The sequence below is a fragment of the Parasteatoda tepidariorum genome, chromosome 10 (genome assembly GCF_982258835.1).
Source record: "Parasteatoda tepidariorum strain Cologne lab strain chromosome 10, Ptep-v5.0, whole genome shotgun sequence".
Taxonomy (NCBI): domain Eukaryota; kingdom Metazoa; phylum Arthropoda; class Arachnida; order Araneae; family Theridiidae; genus Parasteatoda; species Parasteatoda tepidariorum.
This window is the reverse complement of record NC_141764.1, coordinates 95,154,870-95,171,665: the sequence shown is the minus strand read 5'-3', so window position 1 is coordinate 95,171,665 and position 16,796 is coordinate 95,154,870. Positions and strand designations below refer to the sequence as shown.

General features: G+C 30.9%; 1 protein-coding gene across 3 annotated transcripts in view; it reads right to left on the bottom strand.

Annotated features, from left to right (window-relative positions):
- Positions 1–9,405, bottom strand: part of LOC107436416 (saccharopine dehydrogenase-like oxidoreductase) — a 36,493-nt gene extending 27,088 nt beyond the window's left edge. Inside the window, exons 1-4 of one of the 3 annotated variants that reach the window (XR_015429778.1) lie at positions 8,965–9,354; positions 5,630–5,736; positions 2,986–3,066; positions 1,460–1,589 (exon numbers count right to left, since the gene is read on the bottom strand). Coding sequence is in view for 2 of the 3 variants with exons in the window: in XM_087153390.1 (XP_087009516.1) it covers positions 1,460–1,589; positions 2,986–3,066; positions 5,630–5,736; positions 8,965–9,223 (577 nt within the window). In the remaining variant the exon portion in view is untranslated. Of the gene's footprint in view, positions 1–1,459; positions 1,590–2,985; positions 3,067–5,629; positions 5,737–8,964 lie in introns of all 3 variants that reach the window. The other 2 variants (XM_087153390.1, XM_087153389.1) reach the window with 2 other exon arrangements.
- Between the last annotated feature and the right edge of the window lie 7,391 nt (positions 9,406–16,796).

The following is a 16,796-nucleotide window of genomic DNA, read 5'->3' as shown; positions in this document are numbered from 1 at the left end:
GTTCGGACTCTGATTTAACACGCATATGGAGAAGTCGTCAACAATTAATGGACTCCTTTTGGAAAAGATGGCAGAAGGAGTATTTGATGGACTTGAGAACATTTCACCATGTGAAGAACCCATCTAAAGGTACTGTAATCCGGGTCGGAGATGTGGTCTTGCTGCAGGAGGACGTCAGACCTCGGCACGCCTGGAGGAAAGCACGCGTCGAGTCAGTAATCTTAGGCCGTGACAACAAAGCCCGAACATGCATACTGCGTGTAAATGGAGGGACAATTTCCCGACCCGTGCAGCTGGTCATCCCCCTGGAGGTCGACCAGGGCGGGGAGGATGTTGCACGCCTGTAATTACCTAGTAACGAGATTAAGTAAAGGAACTTAGTTGTCTCTGCATGGCAACACTTTAGTTAGTAGTCGTTTGTAAATAAAGGTAGATGTTGTTCTTTTTCAAAATATACTGAAGTTGTGTTTTAATTACGTTTACGAGAATTAATAAAAAGGAATCAGCAAAGGAAGAAGCCCCCCTCTTCGAAATGCGCTATTTCTTGAGGGGAGCTCTCTCTTTAGACAAACTATAGGACTAACCTTGTCTCTAGGAAACTCTACAGAAGCAGGACAAAAATATGCTTTCCAGAATTTATTGTTCTGAAGTCACAGAGGAGCATCCTTAAATGGTAGTTACTGAACTATTAATAGAACTCTTGTTGTATGATACTATTGACCAAACTTAAAAAGAATTTTATGGACATTGCGCAAGGATCGAAAGTACACATTGAGATTTAACAATACATTTTTACCATGCGAAAATGAATTCCTTAATGCTTTTTCTTTTTTTGAAAACCTTTCATCAAGAAAAATTTAATAGTTGAAGTTTCAGTACCTTAAACTTGATGTAAATCTTTAATTTCGCACTGAATCTAGCTTATCAATACGAATTATTTGGATTCTGAAGCAGATAAATATTTTATATATATCAAAATTCGAATATTGAAATTTGTTAAACAATTACCAAATTTGTGAGACTATCCAACAATAAGAAAATCAATAAAATTTAGGAATCATTCTTGCTTTCTGCATTGCACAAACTATGCAGTGTTGGAATAGTTATTTTAAATATTGAAAACTAAACTACAAACACTCTTCAATTTCTGAAAACTGTGTTTTTCTTTATATTGACATTTTGTCCCATTTTCCTAATCAGTATGACGCTGGTTTGAGATGGATAAAGTTAACTGAACATTCAAGATTTGAACTCACAACAGCTTTAAAAGTATCATATTGGTTATTAAATAGCGTTACTTCGAATATTGAGAAAAAAAAAAGCATTTGATGAATTATTAATATTTATTGATGATGTGACTCGAAGGTATTACGAAATAACATAATGAATAATTCAAGGGAATTGTTTATATTTTCAAGAAATTATTAGAATTAAGATTCGGACTGAAATTTTTGCTTACCAGGGAAATGTTTCTTTAAGGCACTAATTCCATAATCATCAATAAGAAATCCCATTCCACAAGCTAGCACAATGTATACATTTTTTTCTCGAGCAGCTTGAAAGTATTGCGTTTGCGTTTCTTCTAAATACTATCGGAATAAAAAGTATTAATTAATTTCGACTTAGATTAATATTTTCAATTGCATTTTATATATATATATATATATATATATATATATATATATATATATATATATATATATATATATATATATATATATATATATATATATATATATATATATATATATATATATAGGAAAAAACATTACTAGGACAGAATATAAACACAAATATATTCATTTAAAATAATTGAAAGTACTTTTATAAGTGTTGTATAAAATTATTAACCAGCGAGAGCGTTGCTGAAAGCTTTTTTAAATTTATAAATAGGTTGGATACCTGCTCTTCGTAGGGATGAGAAAAGCAAATTATTAAGTCGGTAATTATGAGCATTAGCAATCACGCACAAGACGGAAAGCAATTTAGAAGTTTAAAATAATTCTATATTATTGTTATTATTATTATTGGTTGCCCTTTCCAGTGACTTTAGTTTATTAGATTGAGAAAAGCACTTTATGGAAGATTCGTTAAAAGAAAATTTAATTATTCCTAGTATTATTCGGAACCCGAAGGAGATGTTATTGATGTCTGGTGACTTATGTAGGTCACAATTAATCACAATCCAGCAATTTTCCTTAAAAATTTAAATTTTTGTCCGTAATTTATTTTTTCTTACTTCAATTATCAATAATTTTACATTATTTCTCCTTTTTTAAAAAAATAGAAGAAAAAATACGATTCAAACAAATAAACAAACAACAAATAAACAAAATAAGCTCGTGGTTACCGGTTGCTTCTTCACTTTGTTCTGGAATAACGAATGAGAAATAATTATTTATTACAGAATGAACAATGTACTTCAGTGTTAATTTCTTTTAATTCATTAGAGCTATAAGCTAGCAAATATTTCTGGTGTTATTTTTCTGGTAATTATGAAAACAGAATTGTCCTTCAACAATGCATAATGGTAAGCTATTAGGTAAATTTTTCCGAAAGTCCCTCCCGAAAGCACTAATTATAATTTTTGAACACTTTTGAATATCGGGGTTAAAATTGCCCCTCACCTCCAATTTCCAAATTTTAGGATCTAGCGCAAAAGGTTTAGAAGTTAAAATAGACGTACAAGCAAACTTCTTTTTTTATTATAATACATTGAATTTCTAACAACAAATTAAAATTAGTTTTTTTTATACAAAAATAAGTTTTTTTTCCTCTACAAAATAAGTCATTAATAAAGAGTTTCAACCTAGCAAGAGAAATATTACCAAATACACCAATCTGAAAAAATAAATTTTAACAGAATATTAAAATCAGATTCGTATGCGTATTCTTCTTGCATAAAACAATTCCTTTTAAAAGTACTATTGTCTTTAATGGAACAAAATTATGAGAGATATAAATAATAATAAAATAATAAACAACCTTTGTTTCAGCACTGAGGTCTATGTGATGAGTTCCAGCTTCAATGCAGGCTTTTATTACTGCCTCCCCATACAAATTATACTGGAAAGAAAAAACGAAAAAATATTACTTTATTTTATGAGGAAAAAATACGCACAAAGACAGAGAGAGAGAAAATAACCTCATTAAATAATTTTTAATTTAAATATTAATTTTTCATCCGTTACTGCTTTGAAGGATGGATTTTAAATATATTAATTAATTAGCACCAATGAATTTTCAAAATCAGAGGGGCAACTGCAATCTGAAAAATATCGCCTCTGTTCAAACAAGAGAACAGTCGGAAGTTTGTGATCCTTAATATTAATTTTTGTTTTTTCGTGCATTGCATTTTATAATATCTAATTTCTGTTCTATTAAGCCTAATTCGAATGTGTCTTAATATTCTCTGTGCTATGCCTTTACAAACTAATTTTGCATTAAGGAACTTACTGTTCTTACTTTTAATTGTATTGCTAAGTAATTTTACTGACACTTATGCGTATTATAACTCATTTTATTATAAATTTTCCTGTTATTGAACAGCAAAAATTGTGACAACTATTTTCAACAAAAAGAAGTGTAAAGGAACATCTCTAGTACATTTTAATGGAATTTAAAATATTTTTGAACACAATTGTAACTCTCATTTATTCAAAAATATTTTAACATAAAATCTTTTTAACCCTCTGGGATATCGAGTTTTAACGTATAATGACAAAAAATGTGAGTTTAACTAAGACGAGAGTACTCATAAATTTTTTTACCAGATAGACATTATTAAAATAAAAAAATAAATTTTATATTTCTAATTATTAGATAAAAAAAAGACAAATTTTAATTTTTAGCAATTTTTATCGTAGGATATATCTATGGAGTGTTTCTACAAATTTTGTTCTTGAAATAAGATATCAAGACTCAGATAATAAGATATTTACATGACTGAAACTATCCAGAGTACTTGAATCAAATTTCTTACCTTTCTTATAATTTCGCATTATGATTAAAAATGCAATCCAATCAAAAGACTGTCGTTTTTTAAAGGTGCGCAAGCAGGAAAACAAAACAGAGAAAAAAAATATTTCTTAAGAGATAAAATTATAAAAAATTTTGTCAAAAATATCGCATGCTGGATCACTGGAGTATAGATTTTTTTTGAATTTGTTATTATTTCATTTAATGGTTGTTGATAAATTATTAATTAGTAAAGCATACGAATACAGTGCACTCCCGATTATTCGGGTTAATCACCGGCACAGGTGGCACGGACAATCGAAAAACACGGATAATCCGAAAACTCCTTTTATTAAAAAAAAATTCAATATCAGTACAAAAAATATAAAAATTACTGACATTTGCATGCATAACATCAAACTAGGAATTTTCCTTATTAAAAAATGTGTAATGCGTCTTCGCCATATATCGATACACATATTTTACGAACCGCAGTAATGTCACCGTAATCAAATCCCCCCATATAATCTAATAAAGTTTCCACAGAGCAGCAGAATGAGAAATTGTATTTCATTCATTTACTACATCTTCTGCATCAGTTACTATCATCACTATTTGATTTAACAACATAACAATGTCTTCATCAGTCAAATACTGGAAGCCAGGCTCACATGCATCACTTTGAAACCAATCTTCTAAATTTTCTTCATCAAGAATATCGAAACCTTAGTTTGTTCGAGAATACTGTTATCAAATTTTTCTTGAACATCTGAAGAGGATTGTTCATCAAGCGGTATGATCTTTCTCCACGATCGTGATAACGTAGACAATTTTACCTTTGCCATGCTGTTGATATTCCATATACTTCAATCCAATAACGAATAGTGCTTCCAAAAATTTGGTAGTGTTATAACTTCATGAATCAAATTTTTTTAATCTTGAAAATGTTTCTCTTTATATTTTTTGTGTGACTCCGGAATGAGCACGGATAATCCGCAAACCGGATAATCCGCGCACGGATAATCGAGAGTGCACTGTATTTAAATAATGTGCACACTTTCAAATTTAATTATTGATATAAGTTTTAAATATATATATCAGCGGCAAAGATTGTGCAACAACTTGTATATTAACAAAAGATCTTAAACTTTATGCAAATTGTTTGTGTGAAGCTTAAAATGTAAAACAATACTTAAAATAATTATTATTTGAAAGAAATGTTTAATAAAATTGTGTTTTTTCCAACAATCTCAAAGTAAATACATAATTTTATTAAATGCTGCTAATTTTCAATATAAATTTATCCATTTATAATCAAAGTGCTAAAGCTTCATACTTTTTTAAGGAATGTATTGTCACAAAATCGTTCTTTAAAATTTGTTTTTAATGCTTTTTTTTCATCCCGTAATTTCACAATAGCAATAAACAATATAATAATACATTTAAACGATAAAAAGTTTCACATAATGTTAAAAACTTTCTAAATATTTTTAAAAATTTACGTTGCAAATGTTTTAAATACTAATTATTTTCAAAAATTTCCTCATGAATAAAGAATTGTAACTAACATTATTATTTCGGTAATCAATTATTTTGATAAATTTACGTTACAAATGTTTGATATATAAGTTTTTCAAAAACATTTCCTAATGAATAAAATATCATGACTTACAGGTCCCACGCAATTGAGTATCAATTTGGTTCTTTTACATAGATTTAATAATGATAATGCATTGTTAACATCTGCTTCTATCAAAGGAGTCTCTGTAATATCTATTTCTAAAATATAAAATCTTAATTTGTTTATCAGCCATAAGATAAATAAGGAATAGATACATAATTGGAATATTAAACATAACAAAATATAATATTACAAAATATTATTTTCATAAACTTTTAATATACACTCTATAACAAAAAAATCGACGCACCAAGAAGCAATCATCCGATTGCTTTGAAATTTCGTATGCATGAATGTTTTGAACAGATATGGCTGGAATGATGCCGACTGGGGACGTATAGTCTTTAGCGACGAATCCCGCTTCCAACTGTGTCCTGACGATCATCGAAGACGTGTTTGGAGACGCACAGGGCAGAGGGGGGATCCTGCCTTCACTATTGCACGCCACACCGGCTCTCAACAGGGCATTATGGTCTGGGGTGCCATTTCCTTTGACAGCCGGACCCCTTTGGTCGTCATTAGAGGTACACTTACTGCACAGCGGTACATCAACGACATCCTAAGACCTGTTTTGCTACCGTTCCTTTTGCAGCGCCCTGGGCTGGTTTTTCAGCAGGACAATGCCAGACCACATACGGCACGTGTTGCTATGAACTATCTGCAAGCTTGTCAAACTCTTCCTTGGCCTGCCAGATCACCAGATCTCTCTCCCATCGAGCATGTCTGGGATATGATGGGAAGGCGATTGCATCTGGTACGGAATGTTGATGACCTCGCTCGAGAATTGGATCGAATTTGGCAGGAAATACCGCAAGAGAACATCCGTGAGCTACATTGGTCTATGCCACCCCGTGTGGCAGCTTGTATCCAGGCTAGAGGCGGGTCAACACCTTATTGAGCTTGTTACTGTAACTCTGCAATAAATTATTCAATTGTTCTGAAATTTTAACCATTTACTATTCTGTACATTGTTTTCCTATCCACCAATTTTCGTTTCAATCAAACAACTCCTTCTTGGTGCGTCGATTTTTTTGTTATAGAGTATATATATATATATATATATATATAGTTTCAGAACCAGTCACTTTAATTTAGATATCTAGCTAAAATATACAGCTAACAAACAGATTTATCTAATCAATAGATTTATCATTTTAATCTATTAATTGAGATGAGTTTATTTCATTATATTTGTGATACAATTTTAAAATACATTCATGTAATATTTAGTCACTTTTATAACTATAATCGATTTTATATTCTTTTTTTTAAACATATTAAGTGTAGTTTTTTTTTTTTTCATTATACAAAGTATCTTGTTAACGAATAAAGTTAAAGTGCGGGATTCTGAATGTAACTATAAAGTCGAACCATTCAGTAATATTTAACGCTATCTTACACATTATTACCCAAATTACTTTTTTTTTCAATGTTTTTTTTCTTTTTCTCAATAAGTTTTCGTTTAAGAAAAAACATTCGCTATCTCCGTCCATTTAAGAATTCTCAATGCTGTTTAATTTATCAATTCTTAAATTGCCCATTTTCAGCAATATTTGGCATACTATTGATCATTATTATTTGGTATACTTTAATGATTTAAGAATGTTTAACAAAATTAAACTCATTAATTCTCAAAATAACTGTTTTGAATCAAACACTGGAGGTCAAATTTTTTATTCCATTTATACAAATTCCTTACCTTATTCGGTTGCGGGAATTTCATACATGAAATTATTTTTTGTCCTGAAGTTTCACATTTAAGAAGAAATTGAAATTTTTAGTCTATTTTCGGTCGAATTGAATTCCTTCTTTGAAATGTCGTCGTATGCGGCTGGCGGTGCTATTTTATTATGACCTGTTCAGAAGCACGCGAGGAAACAGGTCATAAAACAGTAGGGAAGTTCTTGCGGCATAGGACATTTCCGGGGATGTTTTCCTACGACATTTTAATTCTAATGATTAGGCGCAAGATGTTTGTCTAAAATTTCATTCCACCCCTTCTTATAGATAACGTTTTTGAACTTGTGCATTTCGATGAAAAATAAACTAAAAACGTCATTTGAAAGAAAAGATAACTTAGAGAGAGATACCCACTGAAAATTTGAAATCACCGACGGAAAAATATCCGTTAAAATATCTCGAGCAACAGAAAAATTAATATAAATTTGTACTCCCAAGGTAACTTGTGTACTAATGTAAGTGTACGATGTGTAGGGGAGATTGGGGTCAATTGTAACAGGGTACGATTGTAACAGAGCAAAAATTTCGAGTGTCGGGTTCTAGATTTGGTTCCAAGGTGGCGCACAAGGTGTATTTAATAAATCTACATGTACACCCCTGCTGGCAACCATTTTTATGTACTTTTGAATGAGTTACATCACAAAAGATATTTTCACGCTACGTAAGTACTTTTTTTGGTATTAGAATATTATATTGTAACAAAGTAATTTTGCTTAAACAAATAAAAATTATTAACCGAATATGTAAGTGGACACCTTAATTAACATTTCAAAAAAATGAGATTAGTTTTGTTAATCAACTAGCATTTTTTTAACAAATGAAGTTAAAATGGCGTCGTGGGGACGATTGTAGCAATAAGTAAAGGGACGATTGTAACAGCTGAAAATAAATAATCTTATGTTTACAAACCATTACTTAACTCTTTAAGAACCACCAATAGTTTCCTATATCATTTATATTATGTTGCATGGTCATTATTTTATTTGTCACCTTTCACAGAATGAATTAAAAATTTTAACCCCTTAAAGTTAAAAGTTTAACACTTTAGGCCTCTGCTCATTATTATTTTTATTCCTAAAATACCACTACTATTTTGATCAATAAAAAAATATATCACAACTATGATAATATGTATAATTAACTATGTTTCAGTTGAATTTATGAACTGTTACAATTGATACCGTAAGTGGGGACAATTGTAACAAGTGCACGACTGGGAAAAATTGTTAATAGCTAATATAACATTTAAAATAAGGTTTTTTTTTTTCTAGTAGAGGATAGTCTACTTTACTCGTCTGTCAATTAATACTAATAATATATTGGATTTTTTGTTAGTTAAAAATAGGTATGTAAAAAATGTTACATTTGACCCCACTCTCCCCTACTGTTATATAGCGTACTTGTGTACTCATATAAAAATGCTAATATTACATTTCCAATTTAATAATAATTATTTCCAATATAATAATTCCAATTTAAAATTACAAGCAAAAGCTTTACATTTACATTTAAGTATCTATTTGGAATTAAAAAAATTCATTAGCAAACTAGGGTAGCATAACTATTAAAACTTTTAAAAAACATACCTTTTCCAAGATATCCTTGAACAATCTTAAGGGATTCTCTCAATTTTTCCTTATTTCTTCCTGCGATAGCCCACTTTAATTTTGTCGATATTGAAGAATGAGCCAATTCCTCAATAACATATTGACCTACAAATCCACTAGCACCAAAAATAACAACATCAAAATCTCGATTCTTGTTATAAGCCATTTTTTTTCTTTTTAGAAATTTGATCGCACCAAGCAATTTGAACTTTTCAGCCCTATTTAGATGTTCAGTCATAGAAAACAATACTCGAAGTAACAGATAGATGCTATTAAAATTTGAGTTTACATTTATGTTTCTGAGATAATAAAAAACACTTAATCAGATAACAAAACTACTTGAAAATAACGAAAAAGAAAAACTATGAGAGTTGAGAACGAGGAAGTACAGTGTGTTCAAGATTGAGTTTAGTCACATGTCTGATATGCATTTGATTGTATCATAGAGGAAAGAAAAAGAGAGGATTAGCTATTATTAACTTTACTTCTCGTAACCATTCCTTTGTTTTTCCTTATAAAAATTAATATTTTAAACGAAGGAGACTTGATTTTTTAAATGGAAAAAAATGGAGAATGGGCAGAAGTTATAAGGTCATTTAAATGGCACCTCCGAAATAAAAGAGCCTGTGCTTGATCATATTAAATTACATAATTATTAATTATCTAACACTCTAACTAAATTAATAAAATTTAAAACTGGCTTATTTTCATGAAAACAGAAAAAAATACGAATTCACTGTTAACCTCTTTGAATAATATAAATTAATTTCATTGAAAAAAGTGGAAAACTAAACTTTATCATTTTATAGCTCTGAAACGAATTTAATACTTTAAAAATTAGCAAAGTCATCATTTTTAAGATTTAAAAAATTTGTAACTCTACTGCAATTAGTTTTATCATTTTCTCAAGAAATTTAAAATTCGGCAAAAAAGGAAAAAAAAAGAAAAATTTAGCAAATTTAAAACTAATTTGAAATTTAAAAAAGGGAAAACATGCAAACCTTTAGACATAAGGCTATTTGGGACAAAGAACCATCATCATCGCAATTACTCTAATTTTTTTACTAAACAGAGTAATGCGGCGCAAAAATAATAATAATAATAATAATTTACGACACAACTTGCGATATTTACACATCAATAGCATTTTTCTTACGTCCACAACAATAACATAATTGATTAACTTTCGAGTGATTGATAAATTGATTTTCTTTTTTTGCTCACTGAAGGGTCAAAACATGACAATCGACTCAGTAACGCGTAGCGCCAACTTAGGCTTCAAGAACAGTTGCAATGCTAAAAGTTCTCGGTAATCAACTGACGACAGAGTGTACTGAATATCTAAAGCAAAGGTTACTCAAAATCGAGATATTCTGACATTGTGGTGTTTGATCTCTGACTTTCAATGACATTCCTAACATGCTCTATTGGAATAGGATTTGACAAGTTAGGTGACTAGGAAATTCATCGCATTATGCTCTCTAGACAGCTCCAACATAATTAGAGCTTTGTGAATTGAAGCCTTGTCGTGCTGGAAGATTCCATTTCCGGTTAGGAAAATAGACGCCTCGAGTAGGTGCAAGCGAGTTGCAATTTTGTACTGGTAGTCTGCAGCTTTCAGGGTATGTTCTACCACAACTATGGGCTCCAGGGCCCTCCATGCCTACATCCACCAAACATAATAACGCCACCACCAACCTGCATATGACCTGTTGTATGTACAGGTGGGAAGCAACTGTTCATCTGAAAGATGGCATACCCAGTCACGACCTTCGACATTTGATGAAGGAAAATCGTAATTTATCTGACCAGATAACTCTCTTCGATTTTACCATGGTCTAGTGTCGATGCTCTCGAGCCTACTTTTAGCGTAGTTGACGATGACGCTTGGTCAACAGAGGCACACGAGTGGTATGTGTTTTGCACTGTCCCATATCAAACGGCATCCGTTGTATGTGTTCTAAAACACTTGAACCTGCATTTTATTGGCCTATCGGCAGAGCCACAGTTTGATTCCGATTTTGTTTTACCAAGAGAAAGTCTCCGGTGTCTTTTTTTATGACGCGTTTACGTTTACAACCTTGGAGCCTAATGATGGTTTTACCATCATTTATTCACTTCGCATAAATATTTCGCATATGCAGTTTTGGGAGTACTCGATCCTAGTCTTAGGGTCATTACGACCGATCAAATTTGCTTAGATTAGTAACCTTTCCCATCGCTTACAAAAGTAAATAAAAAAACGATTCCTTACTTTTCCATTAATATTTAAATACAATTCCAATATAATCACTTTATAATCACTTTCTTTCCACGTCATTTAGTCGAGTTCATTCAAAAATGGGGAAAGACATAAAATTTTGGCTCATCAGTGTATTTAAGGTTTCTTTCCTAGCAAAGTTTATACTCGTTTAATTTGGGTCAAGGCTTTTAATGATCATGATAGTTATCTATTAAATTGTTTGCTACGTTAAGATCAATTTTAAGCTCACACCAAATGTACACCACACGTCTGTTGATTTTTTGGGTAATTTTTATTAATATGTATGGTGTTGTGCAATTCTTTGAAGATGGGTAAGTTGAGGCAATAAGTTCTTTTTTAATACAAATAATAACGACAAAATGAAACATATTACAATCTGGTTTAAATTTACTCATTTTTTTCTATTTTCAAAATTTTTTTTTGTAATTTTTAAAAGTATGAAGCAGTTTCTCACGACAATATCAACCAATACTAATCATCGTTGCTCAGTGCTTAAGGTAATCCTCGATTCACGGCACGATAAGAATTCAACAATTGTTCTACAATGATTGCTCAATTTTTTAGAGCTCCGTTAGCGTAACTGATTAAGGTGTCTCTCATTGTTTTCATTTCTATTATACTTAAATATTATGTATTAAAATTACACTACCAAAGATATTCTGTGAACAAACTTTTTAGACATCAATTATTCTCAAAGGATTGGAAATTTATTTGTGTGTATCGAAATGAGTTACAATTTGTTTCCTGTATTGATCTGCCTTTTTTCAAGGATTCGAATTTTCGTGCTTTAAAATAGGAGAGACGGTAGAAGAATTCACAGAGTGATTCTGTTGAACAATGTTTATGAATTCTAATTTGTCTGTGATTCTAATACAGTCAAACTGATTGAAAAAAATAGTTTGATCCACCATGTTTACAGAACAATTAGCACAGATTAGCAAAGATTAGTTTACAGAACAATTAGCACAGATTAGCAAAGTATTTAATAATTGTAAATAAAACAATTTGTTATTTTAATTAATATTTTTATACAGTTTCAGTTGAATATAACTATGGAATGGAATAATCGAGATTTAAAAGATGGAATTTGTTCCCCTACAGTCTGTAAACAAGAAACTTGAGTCTTCAAAAATTACGAAATAGCTTTTTAAATTTTTTTCGTATTTCAAATTTTTTATTTGTCGAAATTCAAATTAAATTTTTATTTTTTTATTTAAAGAGCATTATTTATAATTTTTGAAAATAATCAAATAACTATAGAATAATTTTTGTAAAGGAGCCAATAAGCAAACATTAATTAGGTAAGTTCTGGGATTGATTAAAATGATTTTTTTCTGCTTTTCTTTTAAGTTATTTTTATTTTTTTGAAATCTGGGATGAATAATAATCTGTTGATGCTGAAATGAATTTTCATAAAAATCTGATTAATAAAATAATCTGCGGATGTTGTGATAAGTAGCAGCGCCTGCTATCGTGCTGGTAGGTTTCTTCTACTGGGTATGAGTGGTAAAAATCCACTGAAAAATATGATTCAAATATTTTAGTAAGCACAGAAGGTCAGAATTACTTTAAATTAATTTTACTTTTCGCATAATATTATTTTTATCTTTAGAACCATTTAAATGAATCATAAAGTTTTTGCATAAAGTTTATTCAAAAGGAAGAAAAATAATTATTATTAAATTTAATAATGATCAGAAAATATTTGATTTGCAAGGTGTATAAGTTTTTATAACATTTTAAGCGAGGTAATTCTAAGATACAAAGTTCAAAATTGGAACAGAACCCAATTATTGAAAAAAATATTCAAAAAAACAAACTACAGTCAATTCGCTATAACTCGAAGTACGATAACTCGAACATTACTATAACTCGATTTTTTTTATGAGGTCCCGACCCTTTTATCTTCAATTTCATGTTAATTATTCTCGATTACTCGAATTTTACTCTCTTTAACTCGATTTTTTCTGATCTTTTAAAGCAAGAAAAAAAACCTAGGACCTGATATCTTGCCCCTTCCTTTGCAACACACACACTATTTCTTTCGCACTCTTCATGGAGAAGCTAAGGCTGTCCCTCTTGAAGTATGTGAACAGTGGTTAAATGAAACGTTACCAAATTTACTTCAAGCATACAGTGAAAATGATGTTTTCAATATTGATGAAATGGGTTTATTTTTTAAATGTCTTCCAAATAAGACTATGATGTTTAAGGATAAAAACTGCTCAGGGGGTAAAACGAGCAATGCGAGAGGAAATGCAGGGGAGGAAATGCGTCTGGGACAGAGAAATGCCCTCACTTGTTATCGGAAAATACCGAAATCCCCGATGTTTCAAGAATGTGAAAACGTATCCTTTGGATGACATCAGTTTTATTTGAAAACTATGTAAGAAAATTGGATCGGAAATTCTTCGATAAAAAAAAGAAAAGTGACACTCTTTATGGATAAATGCACAGCGCATAGTGATCTACCTAATTTGAAAGCAGTAAACTTGCAGTTTCTCCCGCCAAACGCAACAGCAAAGTTGCGGCCGATGGACCAGGGTATCATAAAATGCTTGTCAGAAAAATGATTTTAAATATTGTAAGCATTTAGAAGATTCGTAATTAATAAGCATTAATTAAATAATCGGACAATATTTTGAAAGTCCAAAACCGAAACTAACGGTAAGTCGAACTTCCGATATGTCGAAGTTTTTCGTCAGTCCTATCAGATTCGAGTTATCGCGAATTCACTGTATTAACGACTCAAAAGAAAGTTGAATTGTTATTAAAATGTGTACAAGCAAGGAAATTTGTCTCGATTATCTTTATTGACGTCATTCCATAACACATGACGTCAAATTTTTCTGATCTTTCGTCATACTATTTCTGAATAAAAATGTTTTTTTTCGACGGCTTCGGATTTTTCGCCCCCAAAATATAGGGGATATCCGCAATCTGGGATATATGGTCCCTTTAGTTTGGTCTGGATAGCCGTCCAAAGCTTGAACCCCCTGAAGTTAATTTTGTTTCGCAGCTTATTTCACCATACGAAAAATTTTTAAGCGAGTTGAAAGCATTTTTGTGTGCAATTATGAAATTAATTTAGAAAAAGATAATTTCATGCAAAGAATGACGTTTAATAAATATTTATTATTTTTGTTATTTTAATTAATAGTTGTTGAAAATTCTTCAAATTGTAAGGTATACAATTTTTTACATAATTTCAATGAATGTAATTTTGCTTGGCAAAATACGAAATTTGAGCGAATTCGGTCAAAATGCTTGTAAAATTTTTTTTTAAAAAAATTGTTATTTTAATTAATAATTGTTGAAAATTCTTCAAATTGTAAGGTATACAATTTTTTACATAATTTCAATGAATGTAATTTTGCTTGGCAAAATACGAAATTTGAGCGAATTCGGTCAAAATGCTTGTAAAATTTTTTTTTAAAAAAATTGAAAAAAGACGTGAATTATTCGATTTTGTTCAAGTTTTGTATTTTATTTTGTATCATATTTGTCTAGACAGCCCAATGTGAGCCAATGCCTTCATCTGAAGATTTCTTCATGACGACATCCGATTTATCTTTGATCTCCAATTAATTTCATTAATTGCAAGAAAATCGGACTCCACTGAATCAGCCCATCTCAACCACGGCATTCCCCGCTTTCTTGTTCCAGTGGGTCTAAAAAGCAGTATCTTTTTTCTTGTATTGTAATCACTCATTCGAATCACGTGGGCCATCCAATTCATTCTATTTACTTTTATGTATTTAATAATATCAGGATATTTATAAATCTTGTACAGTTCAAAGTTCAATCTCCTTCTCCAGTTATTGTTTTCATTTACACCACCAAGTATACTCCGCAAAATCTTTCTCCCAAATATTGCGATACAATTTTCCTCCAGTTTTGTCATTGTCCAAGCTTCAGAAGCATATGTCAAGACTGGTCGGAAATTAGTTTTGTAGATTAAGAACTTTGTTTTTCTAGAAAGAAACCTAGATTTAATAAATCTTCTCAGCCCATCGACAGCCCTATTTGCCAGATAGAGTCGGTTTTTCATTTCAGGAGTCATTCTGTTGTCAATGGTAATAATTGATCCTAAGTAAGTAAAACTCTTTACTGTTTCAAATCTATAAGAATTTATTTCAAGATAGGGGTCTGGGACTTTTTCTTGAGAATTACATAGATTTTGTTTTCCCTACATTTATGACTAAGCCCATTTGCCTTGCAGCCACCTCATTGGCAAAAAATGCCTCTTTCAGGGCAGGAATTGAACGAGCAATTATATCAACATCATCAGCATATGCAAGTAGTTGTACTGATCTAGTGAAAATGTGACCACTGGTATTGATGCTTGAATCACGAATAACTCTCTCAAGTGCAATATTAAAAGGAAGCCAGGAGAGATAATATCCCAGTCGAATACATGTAAATGTGTCAAGATTTTCTGACAGCGACCCCAGAAACTTAATCTTACACTTTGTATCTTTCAATGTAAGTCTCGTCAATTTAATGAGTTTTGAAAGTATTTTAAAAGTATTCATTGTTTCAAAAAGATAATTTCTATTGATACTATCAAAAGCAGGCTTGACATCAACAAAAAGATGATGTGTTTCAACGCTAAATTCCATCGATTTCTAAAATCTGAAGGAGACAAAATATCTGAATTTTAGTTGGTTTTTCAGCACGGAATCCACGTTGATATTTTCTTATTTGTGAGTCAATGAATGGTAACAGTCTGAGAAATAAAATTCTGGATAGAATTTTATAAGTTATACAAAGAAGACTAATGCCATGATAGTTGGCACAGGTCATAGGATCTCCTTTCTTGTGAATTGGACACAAAATGCTAATATTCCAATCAGTTGGCATAATCTCAGAGTGTCAGATGTCAGTAATAAGTTCAAATAAATTCCTCAATAAGGTAGGTTCACAATTTTTTAGTAGTTCTGCTGAAATAATATCATGTCTCGAAGCCTTCTTATTGTTTAAGGTTTTAATTGTAGCCCTGATTTCCTCAGTAGTTGAAACCTCAACTTCTACGTCATTTATGAATTCATGTGCAGTTATTTCAACATCCTCACAATTTTCATTAAGAAGTTCCTTAAAATGTCCAACCAAAAATCCAACGTTTTAAAATGCCTTGTCTATCAGTAATAATTTCACCAAATTTGTTTTTGCATAGACTAGAGGTCTGTTTAAAGTCCAATCGACTGCGGTCCATTTTCCGATAGAATGCTCTGGATTCATTAATGGATTTCAGATGTTCAACATCTTTAAACAATTCCTCATCAAAGATCCTTTTCTTTTGCCTAAAGAGTTTCTTCACCTCTTTTATGTGTCTATGGTACTCCTCTGCACTACTTCTTGTGTGTGCTTGTATCATATGTTTATATGCAACATTCTTTTTATTATTAGGAATGGCACCATCAATATCATACCAATCCTTAACATGTTTCTTAGTTACTTTACCAATCACGGTATTGGCAGCGTTACAGATACTGCCTATTATACATTTCTATTTATTTTCCACAGTACCGTCACAATTCTTTAAATT